The sequence below is a fragment of the Sardina pilchardus genome, chromosome 22 (genome assembly GCF_963854185.1).
Source record: "Sardina pilchardus chromosome 22, fSarPil1.1, whole genome shotgun sequence".
Lineage (NCBI taxonomy): Eukaryota > Metazoa > Chordata > Actinopteri > Clupeiformes > Clupeidae > Sardina > Sardina pilchardus.
The window spans coordinates 624,474-639,473 of record NC_085015.1 but is presented as its reverse complement, the minus strand read 5'-3'; the positions used below and the strand labels follow the sequence as shown (position 1 = coordinate 639,473).

The window sequence follows — 15,000 nt, the reverse complement described above, 5'->3', positions numbered from 1 at the left end:
ATTTCAGAACGTCTCGCCCATTTTGAAAGCCGTTTTCAGACATGTGAAGTGGGTGGAGTTTTGGGGTGAAGTGACTCTTTAAGATGGTCATGCTGGTGACCAGCCTGTCAAGCTTGATAAAGATGGTCATGCTGGTTTTCTAGAATGACCAACATAAGGTGGCATGGCCAGGATAAACCAGCAATGTAGACCAGCAACACCAACTAAAATGACCAGCTTGAGGTGGTACGACTCCATCATAAGCTGGGTAAACCCGCTGAAGGTGTGTTTTCGCGAGAGTTTTGCTGGTCTAGCTGCTCAACCATCATAGGGTGGTCAAACGAGCTGGTTAACAAGATGGTCAACCAGCAAACCACCTTTAGCTGGTCAGGCTGTTTTTTTCAGCAGGGTGATCTCTTGTGTGTGTGTGTGTGTGTGTGTGTGTGTGTGTGTGTGTGTGTGTGTGTGTGTGTGTGTGTGTGTGTGTGTGTGTATGTATGATCTCTTGTATGTGTGTATGTATGTTTGTGTGTGTGTGTGTGTATGATCTCTTGCCAATCAGAGAACTAACAGGCACCAAACAGATTATGTCTGTACTGAATCACTTATGGACAGTATGTGTGTGTGTGAGAGAGTGTGAGAGAGAGAGAGAGCGAGAGAGAGAGAGAGAGAGAGAGAGAGAGAGTGTGTGAGAGAGTGATAGAGCCAATTGCCCTCTACGGCAGTGAGGTGTGGGGTCCACTGGCAAATCAAGAATTAGATAAATGGGACAAACATCCAATCGAGATTCTGCATGTAGAATTCTGCAAAAACATTCTTAAAGTCCACCGACACACTACAAATAATGCATGTAGAGCTGAATTAGGCCAATATCCACTCCTGATTAAAATTAGAAAAAGAACAATTAAATTCTGGCAACACCTTAAACTCAGTGACCAAATCTCATTTCATAATAAAGCCTTGCGTGACCAAGAGTTGAGCAAAGGAAGTTGCTCCTCTCCCAACTTGGTCTTGAGCCATTCACACACTGATACAGTAGGTAGTCAGGACCAGATTAAAATTGAAAATACTAAAATGAAACAAATTTCCCCCATCTTAAAAGACAAATATTGGCAATATTGGCAATCCAAAGCCAAGACACAAAGCAAGATGCAATGCTACTTGTCATTAGACAGAGGGTTTGTCTTAGCAGACTACCTAGCAAATATAAAAGACACAAACTTAAGGAAAACACTAACAAAATATAGACTTAGTGAACACCGATTAGCCATTGAAACCGGGAGACACAAAAAAACATGGCTCCCAAGTAATGAACGCCTATGCCAGCAGTGCAGGGACAGTGTTGTTGAGACAGAGCTACACTTTCTGACCGAGTGCAACTCATTCCAGTCAGTTCGTGATATCTACTTTCCAAAACTTGATGAGAAACATCCTGGATTTACTTATTTAACAAACCTAAAGAAACTGCCGTACTTACTAGGAGAGGAAAAGGACAGCTGTCTCATAGCTGCACAATACGTTTTCACCTGCCACCAGCTGAGGGACAGCGAGTGATGCACACGCGCGCGCGCACACACACACACACACACGCACACACATGCACACACACGCACACACACGCACACACGCACACACGCACACACACACTGATGAACTCACATACACCATATCCACATGCAGGCAATCCCCATACTGCTCTCAATGAATAGTTCTATAGAACCAATGTAAAACTATGTTCTGTTACTATTCTTGTTGTACTATTGTAGTACTTTACTATTGTTCACAAATCTCAGTGAAGTAGTATGTTTATTTAAATGTCTTTATCAGTCTAAAATATGTGTACTGTATGTTTTGTCTTGAAATTGTTGTAATGTCTTACCTTTACATGTACCAATTGCTTTGGCAATACAAGTTTTCATTTGTCAATGCCAATAAAGCAACTTTTGAATTTGAATTTGAATTTGAGAGAGGCAAGGCAAGGCAAGGCAAGGCAGTTTTATTTATAAAGCGCATTTCATACACAAGTGCAAGAGAGAAGAAAGCAGTAAGAACTCATAAGTCATATTTTATATAGTAAAGAAAGCAGTGACAATTCATAAGTCATATTTTATATAGTAAAGAAAGCAGAATTCATAAGTCATATTTTATATAGTAAAGAAAGCAGCTCAATGTGCTTAACAAGTGCAAGAGAGAAGAAAAGCCGATCCGTAAGAAAAGTGCAGAATAAGACGGTAGGAAATCACAGATAGGACTTCACAAAGTTAAGAGAGGAAGTGTCAGTGCAAATGCATAATACCATACAATAGATTAATAAATAAACGATAAAAGGTTTAAAAAGAAAAAATAAGAGAGAGAGAGAGAGAGAGGCTACTGAGCTGAACCCTGTGTGTTAGTGAGTGTGTATGTGAGAGTGTTTGAGTGACTCTGTGTATGTTTGTAAGTGTGTGTGTGTATGTGTGTGTTTTTGTGTTTAAGAGAGAGAGAAGCGTGTGCGTGTGTGTGTGTGTGTGTGTGTGAGAGAGAGAGTGTGCATGTATGTGTGTGTGTACTTGAGTGTCTGTGGCTGAACTCCCCGCTCCTTGCCAGGAAACGGATTTCCTGTATTTGCAGCTCAGAAATGCACAGAAACACACACACACACACTTACACACACACACACACACACACACACACTTAACACACACACACTAAACTCACACACACTCACACTTACACTCACACAGCTCAGAGAAAAGCAAAGCTGAGAGTGTGCATTTAGTTCACACCTCATCACGCAACGCACCACACACACACACACACACACACACACACACACACACACACACACACACACACACACACGTCTACCTGCCCACCCTGTGCGCGGCGGCCATTTTGTGAGCAGTTTTAGCACCTCAGAAGAATGATGATGATGTGATGTGTGTGTATTTACACATTCTTTCTTTCTTTCTCTCTCTCACACACACACACAGCCAGGCACAGTAACACAGACATGTGCTGACTAAGACATGCCTGCCTGCACGCGCATACACACACACACACACACACACACACACACTTATTCCATCAACTCACCTGTGTGCTTATGAAGTCCAGCCAGATGCACTCTTCTTGGTCAGAAGTTGTCCTCTCTCTCACACACCTCTCTCTCTCTCTCTCTCTCACACACACACACATGCACCTTTCTCTCTCTCACACACACACACACGGCCGATGCTAGAGGACCCAGGGTTCCGCCATGTTCTACTCCTGTGTTCCGTGTTCTGTCCACTCCAGTGTTCCGCTGCTGGTGGCCTGCCTGTGTGAGGACTAGCAGGTGTGTGTGTGTGTGTGTGTGTGTGTCTATAGCAGCAGTGGTTTAGTGTGTGTGTGTGTGTGTGTGTGAGTGTGTGTGTGCTCTGCGCTCCACTCAGCTCAGAAGTGTGTGTTCTGAGCCATCGCCACCTGTGGATCTCTCACTCTTGTCCTGCTGCCTCCCCATTGGCTGGCCCTGGGCTCACGCTGGGCCCTGATTGGCTGCCCTCTCCTCCTTCTGCCTGCTCATTGGCTGCCTCAGCCATGGTTTAGTGCTCTGATTGGCTATTCTCTCTCTCTCTCTCACGCACATCACTGCATCCTTTCATCAACACACCTCTCCATCTCTCTCTATCTCCCTCCCTGCATCTCAGACACACACACACACATACACGTACACACACACACCATGCTCTTCCTTTCACCCAGAGCCACTTACTAGCATTGTGCTTATCTGACCTCTCCCTCCCTCTCTCTCTCTCCATCCCTCTCTCCTCTCCCTCCATCCCTCTCTCTCTCCATCCCTCTCTCTCTCTTCTCTCCCTCCATCTCTCTCTCTCTCCTCTCCCTCCATCCCTTTCTCCTCTCCCTCCATCCCTCTCTCTCTCTTTCCCCTTTTCTTCATCACTGCTACCAAAGTGCTAGAACTAAAATGATTATTAAAGTGGTGTGTATATATGTGTGTACTATAGAACTAAAATGATTATTAAAGTGGTGTGTATATATGTGTGTACTATAGAACTAAAATGATTAAAGTGGTGTGTATATATGTGTGTACTATAGAACTAAAATGATTATTAAAGTGGTGTGTATATATGTGTGTACTATAGAACTAAAATGATTATTAAAGTGGTGTGTATATATGTGTGTGTACGTATATATACATGCACACATTGCATACAGTATAATGTGTGTGTATATATGTGTGTGTGTGTGTGTGTGTGTGTGTACACACATATATACAGTATGACATGTGTGTATAATGTGTGTGTGTGTGTGTGTATATATACATATCTAATATGTGTGTGTATGGATCAACATATATGTATCACAGCTTCTGCTGAATATAATCTGCCCTTGTCAAACACACTGCGCACCTAACACCTAACTAACACCTGAGATCACACACACACACCCAGCACACACACACACTCTCTCTCTCTCTCTCTCTCTCTCTCTCTCACACACACACACCCATCTCGCTCTCTCTCACACACACAACAGTCTCATACACACATACTGTACACACACCTAACACATTCTGCAGTGGTAACATATACGCACACACACACACACTCACTCACATACATACTGAAACTCTGCACACAAACAGCAATATTCTCTGACTCACGTCCACACACACACACTCACACACACACACACACACAGGGCTGTTTGAGCATCTTCCTCTGTCACAGACAAACAGGAAACCACACCAACGGAAGGAGTGGGGCAGCTAGAGAGAGAACAAGAAGAGGAGAGAGAAGAGGAGAGAGAGAGAACAAGAAGAGGAGGAGAGAGAGAGAACAAGAAGAGGAGAGAGAACAAGAGGAGAGAGAGAGGAGGAGGAGAGAGAGAATAGAAAAAGAGGTAGGTAATAGAGAGAGAGAGAGAGAGAGAGAGAGAACAACAGAATAGGGTGTAGGCGGTGAGAGAGAGACAGAACAACAGAATAGGGGGTAGGTGGTGAGAGAGAGAGGGGACAACAGAAGAGGGGGTAGGCGATAAGAATCGGGGGTAGGTGATAGAGAGTGTGTGTGTGTGCGTCCACAGCTGTAAAGTGTGTGTGTGTGTGCGTCCACAGCTGTAGAGTGTGTGTGTGTGTGTACAGCTGTAAAGTTGTCCAATTCACCGGTTGCTATGGTGCGAGTTGGCCGCCAGCTGAAATCACTGTTTTGATCGATGACATAATTGGTCGATTGGAAAAAGACAAAAAACTAAATGAGTCGTCGGACACATTTCGGCCAAGACCTACCGTGCAGTAGACGGTCTAGCAGTGTCAGGTTTAACTAGTCTAGTCCTAGTTCTGCAGTAGTGTCAGATTAAACTAGTCTAGTCCTGCAGTAGTGTCAGATTAAACGGTCTAGTCCTGTAGTAGTGTCAGATTAAATAGTCTAGTCCTGCAGTAGTGTCAGATTAAACTAGTCTAGTCCTGTAGTCGTGTCAGATTAAACTAGTCTAGTCCTGCAGTAGTGTCAGATTAAACTGGTCTAGTTCTGCAGTAGTGTCAGATTAAACTAGTCTAGTCCTGCAGTAGTGTCAGATTAAACTGGTCTAGTTCTGCAGTAGTGTCAGATTAAACTAGTCTAGTCCTGCAGTAGTGTCAGATTAAACTGGTCTAGTCCTGCAGTAGTGTCAGATTAAACTGGTCTAGTCCTGCAGTAGTGACAGATTAAACTAGTCTAGTCTAGTCCTGCAGTAGTGTCAGATTAAACTAGTCTAGGCCTGCAGTAGTGTCAGATTAAACTAGTCTAGTCTAGTCCTACAGTAGTGTCAGATTAAACTGGTCTAGTCCTGCAGTAGTGTCAGATTAAACTAGTCTAGTCCTGCAGTAGTGTCAGATTAAACTAGTCTAGTCCTGCAGTAATGTCAGATTAAACTAGTCTAGTCTAGTCTAGTCCTACAGTAGTGTCAGATTAAACTGGTCTAGACCTGCAGTAGTGTCAGATTAAACTAGTCTAGTTCTGCAGTAGTGTCAGATTAAATGCTCTAGTCTAGTCCTGCAGTAGTGCCAGATTAAACTAGTCTAGTCCTGCAGTAATGTCAGATTAAACTAGTCTAGTCTAGTCTAGTCCTACAGTAGTGTCAGATTAAACTGGTCTAGACCTGCAGTAGTGTCAGATTAAACTAGTCTAGTCCAGTAGTAGTGTCAGATTAAACTAGTCTAGTCCTGCAGTAGTGACAGATTAAACTAGTCTAGTCCTGCAGTAGTGTCAGATTAAACTAGTCTAGTCCTGCAGTAGTGTCAGATTAAATGGTCTAGACCAGCAGTAGTGTCAGATTAAACTGGTCTAGTCCTGCAGTAGTGTCAGATTAAACTAGTCTAGTCCTGCAGTAGTGTCAGATTAAATAGTCTAGTCCTGCAGTAGTGTCAGATTAAACTAGTCTAGTCCTGTAGTAGTGTCAGATTAAACTAGTCTAGTCCTGCAGTAGTGTCAGATTAAATGGTCTAGTCCTGTAGTAGTGTCAGATTAAACTAGTCTAGTCCTGAAGAAGTGTCAGATTAAACTAGTCTAGTCCTGCAGTAGTGTCAGATTAAATGGTCTAGTTCTGTAGTAGTGTCAGATTAAACTAGTCTAGTCCTGAAGTAGTGTCAGATTAAACTAGTCTAGTCCTGCAGTAGTGTCAGATTAAATGCTCTAGTCTAGTCCTGCAGTAGTGCCAGATTAAACTAGTCTAGTTCTGTAGTAGTGTCAGATTAAATGCTCTAGTCCTGTAGTAGTGTCAGATTAAACTGGTCTAGTCTTGCAATAGTGTCAGATTAAACTGGTCTAGTCCTGCAGTAGTGTCAGATTAAACTAGTCTAGTCCTGCAGTAGTGTCAGATTAAATGGTCTAGTCCTAGAGTAGTGTCAGATTAAACTAGTCTAGTCCTGCAGTAGTGTCAGATTAAACTGGTCTAGTCCTGCAGTAGTGTCAGATTAAACTGGTCTAGTCCTGCAGTAGTGTCAGATTAAACTGGTCTAATCCAGCTCTTCCTGTATCTCAGCTGTGCATGTAAACAACAGACATTAAGACATGCGCACAAATAGACCTCACACACAAAACATGCGCACACACACAAGCAGAAAAACAACCCATAATGAAGTTGGACAAGAAGTTGTCTTTAATGTGTGTGTACAAGACATTAGAAAAAACAGTCTCTCTTAGCTCCGCACCCGTGTCCGTCTTCATCACAAGAGTTACACACACTTCTCTCAGACAGACACACTGGTGCACACACACACCGAGCCTGTGCAATATACTCGCCCCAACACCCACGCCCCAACACACACACACACGCACACACACACGCTCTCTCTCTCTCCATCTCACAAACAGAACTGTTTACAGAATGTTAGGATGACACAGACCATTTTCAGACACACATGGAGATGCACACGACACACACATTGAGTGCACACACACACACACACACACACACACACACACACACACACACACACACACACACGAGTCCTGCACATTAACATTAACATGACTGAGAACCAATTACATGAGGTTATATGTGTTGGACAGTTCTATTGGAGGTGTTCACACACACACGCACATTCTCGCTTTCTCCACACACACACACACAGAACTGTTCATTTATAGAATGTTAAGATAAAACCATTTAGATTCCCATTTACACACACACACACACACACACACACACACACGGTAAGGACGCGGTTCCCATCAGAGGTCGTGCAGCACAGCTAAGAGTCAAACCTTAAAACACATTAAAACTAAAAATAAAATGAAATAAAAATAAAATAAAATTAAATGAAATAATAAAAAAGTGTGTGTGTGTGTGTTTGTGTGTGTTTTCAGGGGATGAAGCAGTAGATACGTTGGTGTTATATAGTGTCTATAAAAAAGGTCAAAGATTAAAACGTTCACACAAACACCCTCTCAAACTCGCAAGTGCAACTCACTCTTTCTTCCACACACACACACACACACACACATAGTCTTCCTTCCCTCTAAAATTGTGTCTCTCACACAAACATGCGCGCGCACACACACACACACACACACACACACACACACTCCGTGCTCCCCGGCCGAGTGGGAGGCTGTGTTTCCCATGAGTGTCCAGTGGAGCACCCCCTGGTGGAGTAATAAATACACACAGCCACGCCCCTAGAGGGGAAATCCGTCCAATCAGGTGACGGCCAAAACAAACACTCCCTTCCGATTGGCTGAGCGGTTCAGGGGTCCGTCAGACGCTCCAATGAGGATTCGGCTCTCTCAGAGGAGACGGACCCGCCCACATCGTTCCCTCGTCAAATCAGCACGCTGGACACTGGGACTTTGGTGGATCTGCCTCTTTTGGGAACAACAATTGGTGCATCATCTGTCAATCAAGACACAACACGGATCGAACATGAAAAATTGAACACACAACACACACACACACACACACACACAATAAGGATCATATATGAAGAACACACACTTACATGACAAGACCCACACCCAAGAACATTCACATGTAACACCACAACACCCCCCCCCCCCACCACTCACTCACACACACACACACACTCACCGGAGGGGGCGTAGTTCTCGGCCAGGAGGCGGTCCTTCTCGATGAAGACGGCGGTGGCCAGGAAGAAGGCTCCGCCCCCAACGGCGATGAACGAGCAAATCAGGAGCGAGAGCTGCAGCGACCGGAACGCCCACATGAATGAGTCCTCCCTCTTCAGAGAGTCCGACACCTACACACACACACACACACACACACACACACACACGTTAGTATGAGCGACCGGAATGCCCACATGAACGAGTCCTCCCTCTTCAGAGAGTCCGAGAGACACACACACACACAGACACACACACACACACACACACACACACACACACACACAGGCACGCACACACGTACACGTGTGTGTGTTTGTGTTCGTATATGCGTGTGTGCACGTGTGTGCGTGCGTGCTAAGGTAGAGGCTGCCTGCGCTTGTGTGTGTGTGTGTGTGTGTGTACGTACCACTCCTATAAGGTAGGGGCTGCCTGCGCCTGCGCTTGTGTGTGTGTGTGTGTGTGTGTGTGTGTGTGTGTGTGTGTGTGTGTGTGTGTGTGTGTGTGTGTGTGTGTGTGTGTGTGTGTGTGTGTGTGTGTGTGTACATACCACTCCTATAAGGTAGGGGCTGCCTGCGTGCGTGCGTGCGTGTGTGTGTGTGTGTGTACATACCACTCCTATAAGGTAGGGGCTGCCTGCGTCTCCCAGCAGGTGAGAGAGAACGATCTGGAAAGCCTCGGCTGTCGAGCGCCGCGTTGGAACCACCACATACTGGAGAGAGAGAGAGAGAGTCAGGAGGAGTGTGTGTGTGTGTGTTTGAGAGAGAGAGAGAGTCAGGAGGAGTGTGTGTGTGTGTGTGTGTGTGTGTGTGTGTTTGAGAGAGAGAGAGAGAGAGAGAGAGAGAGAGAGAGAGAGAGAGAGAGAGAGAGAGAGAGAGAGTCAGGAGAAGTGTGTGTGTGTGTGTGTGTGTGTGTGTGTGTGTGTGTGTGTGTGTGTGTGTGTGTGTGTGTGTGTGTGTGAGAGAGAGAGAGAGAGAGAGAGAGAGAGAGAGAGAGTCAGGAGAAGTGTGTGTGTGTGTGAGTGAGAGAGAGAGAGAGTCAGGGGGAGTGTGAGTGTGTGTGTGAGTGAGTGAGGAGGAGTGTGTGAGTGTGTGTGTGTGTGTTTGACTGACCAGTAGGATGTCGGCTACGATGGCCCAGTTCATGGACAGGAAGGTATTCCCCAGGAAGATGAACACCTGCAGATCACACACACACACACACACACACACACACACACACAGATCAGGTCCTCTCCCTTAAGAGATGTGTTAGTAAAACCTGCATGAGGCTGGTCAACCATGTTATTCAAAAATTATAAAAAAAAATGCTATTTGTTTATACAATTATTAATAATTATTTGTGTGTGGTTAAGGGTTTTAATTAAACTTTACATTTTCTGGCCAGTCACCCAAACTCGTCCAAACTTCCCCAAAATAGTCTCAATTGCTACCTCTGCCTCGTGTGTGTGTGTGTGTGTGTGTGTGTGTGTGTGTGCGTGTGTGTGTGCGTGCGTGCTACCTCTGCCAAGCAGGCTATGCTTTCATCGGGTTTGTTTGTTTGTTTGTTTGTTTGTTTGTGTTTGTTTGTTTGACTGTTTGTTAGCAAGATCATTCAAAAAGTTGGATGGATTTCGATGCCATTTTCAGGAAAGGTCTGAAATGAAAGAAGTGATTCCACGTTGGGAGAGATCCGGGTCACCGCCGGGATCCAGGACGCACTTCTGTGCTTCTGAGATCTGCGCTATCGGAGATCTGCACTATCGGAGTGCTCTTCTAGTCTGTGCTGATTTGTGCCATTAAAAATCCCATTGGGCCACTGTGTTTAAGATATTCCACTTGACGCGTTACACGCATGACGCTCGTCCCATTGGGCTACTGTGTTTAAGATATTCCACTTTACGCGTTACACGCATGACGCTCGTCCCATTGGGCTACTGTGTTTAAGATATTCCACTTTACGCGTTACACGCATGACGCTCGTCCCATTGGGCTACTGTGTTTAAGATATTCCACTTTACGCATTACACGCATGACGCTCGTCCCATTGGGCTACTGTGTTTAAGATTAGGGTTGGGCATCGATAACCGGTTCCGTCTTGGAACCGGGTTTAACTTATCAATTCCATCGACATCGTACGTCTTTTTTGTTATCGATTCCCTTAACGATTCCCTCAGTCTGCATGACGTCGGACTTTTTCCGGTTTTCCTGAAATTTTGTGTTACTACACGCCCTCTGCGACGACTCATACTACAAGTCAACCCCGAGAGGAGGAAGAGATCCAAAGCCTGGCCCCATTAAACGTGATGAATATTCTGCCGTCTGCAACCAGTGCAATATTGTCATCGTGTAAGGGTAGTAATACCAGCAATATGTTAAAACATTTGTCCGTGAAGCATGGGATTAAGCTCCAAGAGTGTCATGTGTTCGACAGCCTACGGAGGGGTGCTAACGTTGCCCGGTCCAGGGCTCCAGAGTGCATATGCGCCCAAAATGTTTAAGAGTGTGCCTGGAAATAATTCTAGGTGCACCTGACGCTGCTCGGGTGAAAGCATGCGTTTCCTTCACAAGTTTTAATTGTAGACTATGCCTGCAACTTTGCCAAACTGTATACAAGTAACCCCCTTGGCCCGCTCTCTCTCCCCCTCCCTCTCTCGTGCGTGCGCGCTCAATGGCACTCGCCCCTCGACATGCACATTCACAATCGTGAAAGCAATGACGCATAGAAGATAACTAGCGACATTATAATTAATTTCGGTTAGCATCATAGCGTAGGCTACTGCACAAATTTGATTCAAACTCTTGCATTCAAGTTGACTGATCATCTCAATGTTTTCCAACTCTAAGACTCAAAAGGGCCTGTCCCAATAGAAAAAGTTTTAGCCTACCTTGCAACTTAAACACAAGCGGGGAAACTGAACAGTCCAACCAGTAGACTATAATAAGCTAGCCAACTATGCTACTTTGTTTACAATTTGAGGCTTCAAGCCGACAGCTGAATTAAAGAGGCAGAGTTGTAAGTCATGAATGTCATGAATATCAGAAATGTCAGTAGGCTAGTATAGATTAGAATATATAAAGAATTATATTATATTATATATATACTGTAGGCTATACATCTTTATAATTCTTTATAAAGAATATGTATATTCCTTATTGTGTTTTAAATAAAGACAAGCTTTTTCTACGCCTTATTGTTAAAAAAATCATTCACATTATATGAAAGGAGAGCGATAAAAGGTGACCTTTTGGCGTTAAAGGCGATGCAATGAAAAATGTGGGTGCACCTACATTTTTTGGGAATCGAGAAGAGAATTGATAAGGAATTGGATTGATAGGCAGAATCGATAATGCCATCGATATTGATAAAAACTTATCAATACCCATCCCTATTTAAGATATTCCACTTTACGCGTTACACGCATGACAAAAAAATAGTTGCGATCGTTTGGGCTACGTGCGTGCTGATCCATTTAAAGACCTGTTTGTGTAGTCTAAGAATAAAATGTATTATTATTATTAATATTACTATGTAGAAGTTGCCCAGGGATCTAGTCCAGCAGCCCCCCCATCAATGTCCAATCATAAAACTAATGGATTGTGCTGACTGAGCTGTTATAGTACATTTGTGCTATAAAGCTAATGATAAGATAATGTTATAAAACTAATGCTAAGATAAAGTTATAAAGCTAATGATAAGATAATGCTAATGATAAGATAATGTTCTAAATGATGCTAATGATAAGATAATGCTACGATAAAGCTATAAAGCTAATGATAAGGTAAAGCTAATGACAAGATAAAGCTCATGATAAGATAATGCCATAAAGCTAATGATAAGATAATGCTAATAAGATAATGATAAGATAAAACTAATGATAAGGTAAAGCTAATGATAAGATAAAGTTATAAAGCTAATGATAAGACAATTCTAATGATAAGATAATGTTCTAAATAATGCTAATGATAAGATAATGTTCTAAAGCTCATAAGATAAAGCTCATGATAAGATAATGCTAATAAGATAATGATAAGATAAAGCTAATGATAAGATAATGTTCTAAAGCTCAGGATAAGATAATGCTATGAAGCTATTATCCTGCTGATCTGCAACGAGAAAAGAGAAGAAGATAGATATGTGTGTGTGTGTGTGTGTGTGTGTGTGTGTGTGTGTGTGTGTACTCACGTATGTGGCGATGGTGCTGGCCTGGGCGAACACGATGGCGAGGTAGAGGAAGGGCGCGCGCGTGTGTGTGTGCGTGTGTGTGTGTGTGTGTGTGTGTGTGTGTGTGTGTGTGTGTGTGTGCGCGTGTGTGTGTGTGTGTGTGTGTGTGTACTCACGTATGTGGCGATGGTGCTGGCCTGGGCGAACACTATGGCGAGGTAGAGGAAGGGCGGGCGTGTGTGTGTGTATGTGTGTGTGTGTGTGTGTGTGTGTGTACTCACGTATGTGGCGATGGTGCTGGCCTGGGCGAACACGATGGCGAGGTAGAGGAAGGGCGCGGCCATCAGCAGGCCGAAGGCGCAGACGAGCGGGTCAGATCGGGCCGTCCAGCGCTTCAGCCGCCGACTCACCTCCACACCACTAGCCACGCCCACAATGCCCGTCACACACGTCACGATGCCAAAGTACAGGCTACAGGACACACACACACACACACACACACACACACACACACACACGTTATTACTGGCCACGCCCACAATGCCCGTCACACACGTCACGATGCCAATGTACAGGCTACAGGACACACACACACACACACACACACACACGTACGTTATTACTCCTGAACAAATAAGCACATTTCTCTTTACAATCACTTTGCCTGTTGCCTCACACAATCAACCAGATTAGACTGATGCAACAAACACACACACACACACCTGTCTGTGTTGCTGCAGGAGTTGCCCCTGCAGGGCGCGCACACACACACACACACACACACACACACACACACACACACACACACACACCTGTCGGTGTTGCTGCAGGAGTTGCCTCTGCAGGGCTCTCTCTCCCCGTTGAAGACGGCGGCTCTGAAGAGGAAGGCTGGAGCCCAAAGGGCCAGAGAGCCCGTCACAAACGCCACCGCCGTGAAGCCGAACGTGGACAACAGGAAACTAGGACTGGACACACACACACACACACACACACACACATTACTCTCTTAGAACACCAAACACACACACATTATTCATCCCATTATTACTCTCTTAACACCAAAATAGGACTGGAGAAAGGGAGAAAGGGAGAGAGAGAGAGGAGAGAGAGAGAGAGAAAGACGAGAGAGAGAGAGAGAGAGAGAGAGAGAGGAGAGAGAGAGAGAGAGAGAGAGAGAGAGAGAGAGAGCCAATGCATGTCATTATCGTGGTGCTCTACAAAAGAGAACCCACACAGAGAGCGATCCAAGCAGCGGATTACGATCTCAATGGAACCAGCATTAGAGGCAAAACTAACTCATTGAGAAAACTACACAAGAGGAGTCCTATGAATATTCAAAATATCCCAAAAAATCTAAAAATATTATGAATTAGCATCGCACCAGTTAACATGTCATAACTTGAGAACGTGACCCACATTGTGACATCAGATTAGACTGACTTTTCTTGAATTTCCCCTTGGGGATCAATAAAGTATCTATCTATCTATCTATCTATCTATCTATCTATCTATCTATCTATCTATCTATCTATCTATCGATCAATAAAGTATCTATCTATCTATCTATCTATCTATCAATAAAGTATCTATCTATCTATCTCTCTCTCTCATCATGATATACACTGATGCGTCTATTACACTGTATCATGATAGCTACAGTATAGCGTCTATAGCAACACTGTATCATGATAGGGGGGGGGAGAGAGAGAGAGAGAGAGAGAGAGAGAGAGAGAGAGAGAGAGAGAGAGAGAGAGAGAGAGAGAGAGAGAGAGGAGGGAGAGGGAGAACCTGTAACAGCCATGACATTTGACTTGCTGCGCCCACATATATCACACACACACACACACACACGCACACACACACACACGCCTTACTTCTTGCAGAGCGCCTACGCCCACATATATCACACACACACACACACACACGCACACACACACACACGCCTTACTTCTTGCAGAGCGCCTACGCCCACATATATCACACACACACACACACACGCCTTACTTCTTGCAGAGCGCCTACGCCCACATATATCACACACACACACACACACACACACACACACACGCCTTACTTCTTGCAGAGCGCCTACGCCCACATATATCACACACACACACACACACACACACACTCCTTACTTTCTTGCAGAGCGCCTGTGCGCACATACATCACGCACACACACGCCTTACTTCTTGCAGAGCGCCTGCATGTCGGCGAGCCAGCTGGTGCGGTGGAGTGTGTGTTCAGGATGCGCCTCGATGGCGCCCCGATTGGGCTCCTGCACCACCAGCAT

At 44.7% G+C, this 15,000-nt stretch overlaps 2 protein-coding genes across 5 annotated transcripts in view; both read right to left on the bottom strand.

The window, feature by feature from the left end:
- Nucleotides 1-3,405, bottom strand: part of LOC134070358 (uncharacterized) — a 21,662-nt gene extending 18,257 nt beyond the window's left edge. The window contains exon 1 of one of the 2 annotated variants that reach the window (XM_062526690.1): nt 3,055-3,405. Coding sequence is in view for 1 of the 2 variants with exons in the window: in XM_062526689.1 (XP_062382673.1) it covers nt 1,457-1,484 (28 nt within the window). In the remaining variant the exon portion in view is untranslated. Of the gene's footprint in view, nt 1-1,456; nt 1,563-3,054 lie in introns of those variants that run through there. The other variant, XM_062526689.1, reaches the window with a different exon arrangement.
- Nucleotides 3,406-7,075: 3,670 nt separating this feature from the next.
- Nucleotides 7,076-15,000, bottom strand: part of spns1 (SPNS lysolipid transporter 1, lysophospholipid) — a 19,876-nt gene continuing 11,951 nt past the window's right edge. For 2 of the 3 annotated variants that reach the window (XM_062526685.1, XM_062526688.1), the window contains 7 exons: nt 14,897-15,000; nt 13,520-13,672; nt 12,989-13,178; nt 9,677-9,742; nt 9,178-9,276; nt 8,530-8,698; nt 7,076-8,334 (listed from right to left, as the gene is read on the bottom strand). The exon at nt 14,897-15,000 is cut by the window's right edge and continues 39 nt beyond it. In XM_062526685.1, the coding sequence (XP_062382669.1) occupies nt 8,264-8,334; nt 8,530-8,698; nt 9,178-9,276; nt 9,677-9,742; nt 12,989-13,178; nt 13,520-13,672; nt 14,897-15,000 (852 nt within the window). In that variant the 3' untranslated portion in view covers nt 7,076-8,263. The remainder of the gene's footprint in view (nt 8,335-8,529; nt 8,699-9,177; nt 9,277-9,676; nt 9,743-12,988; nt 13,179-13,519; nt 13,673-14,896) is intronic. The other variant, XM_062526687.1, reaches the window with a different exon arrangement.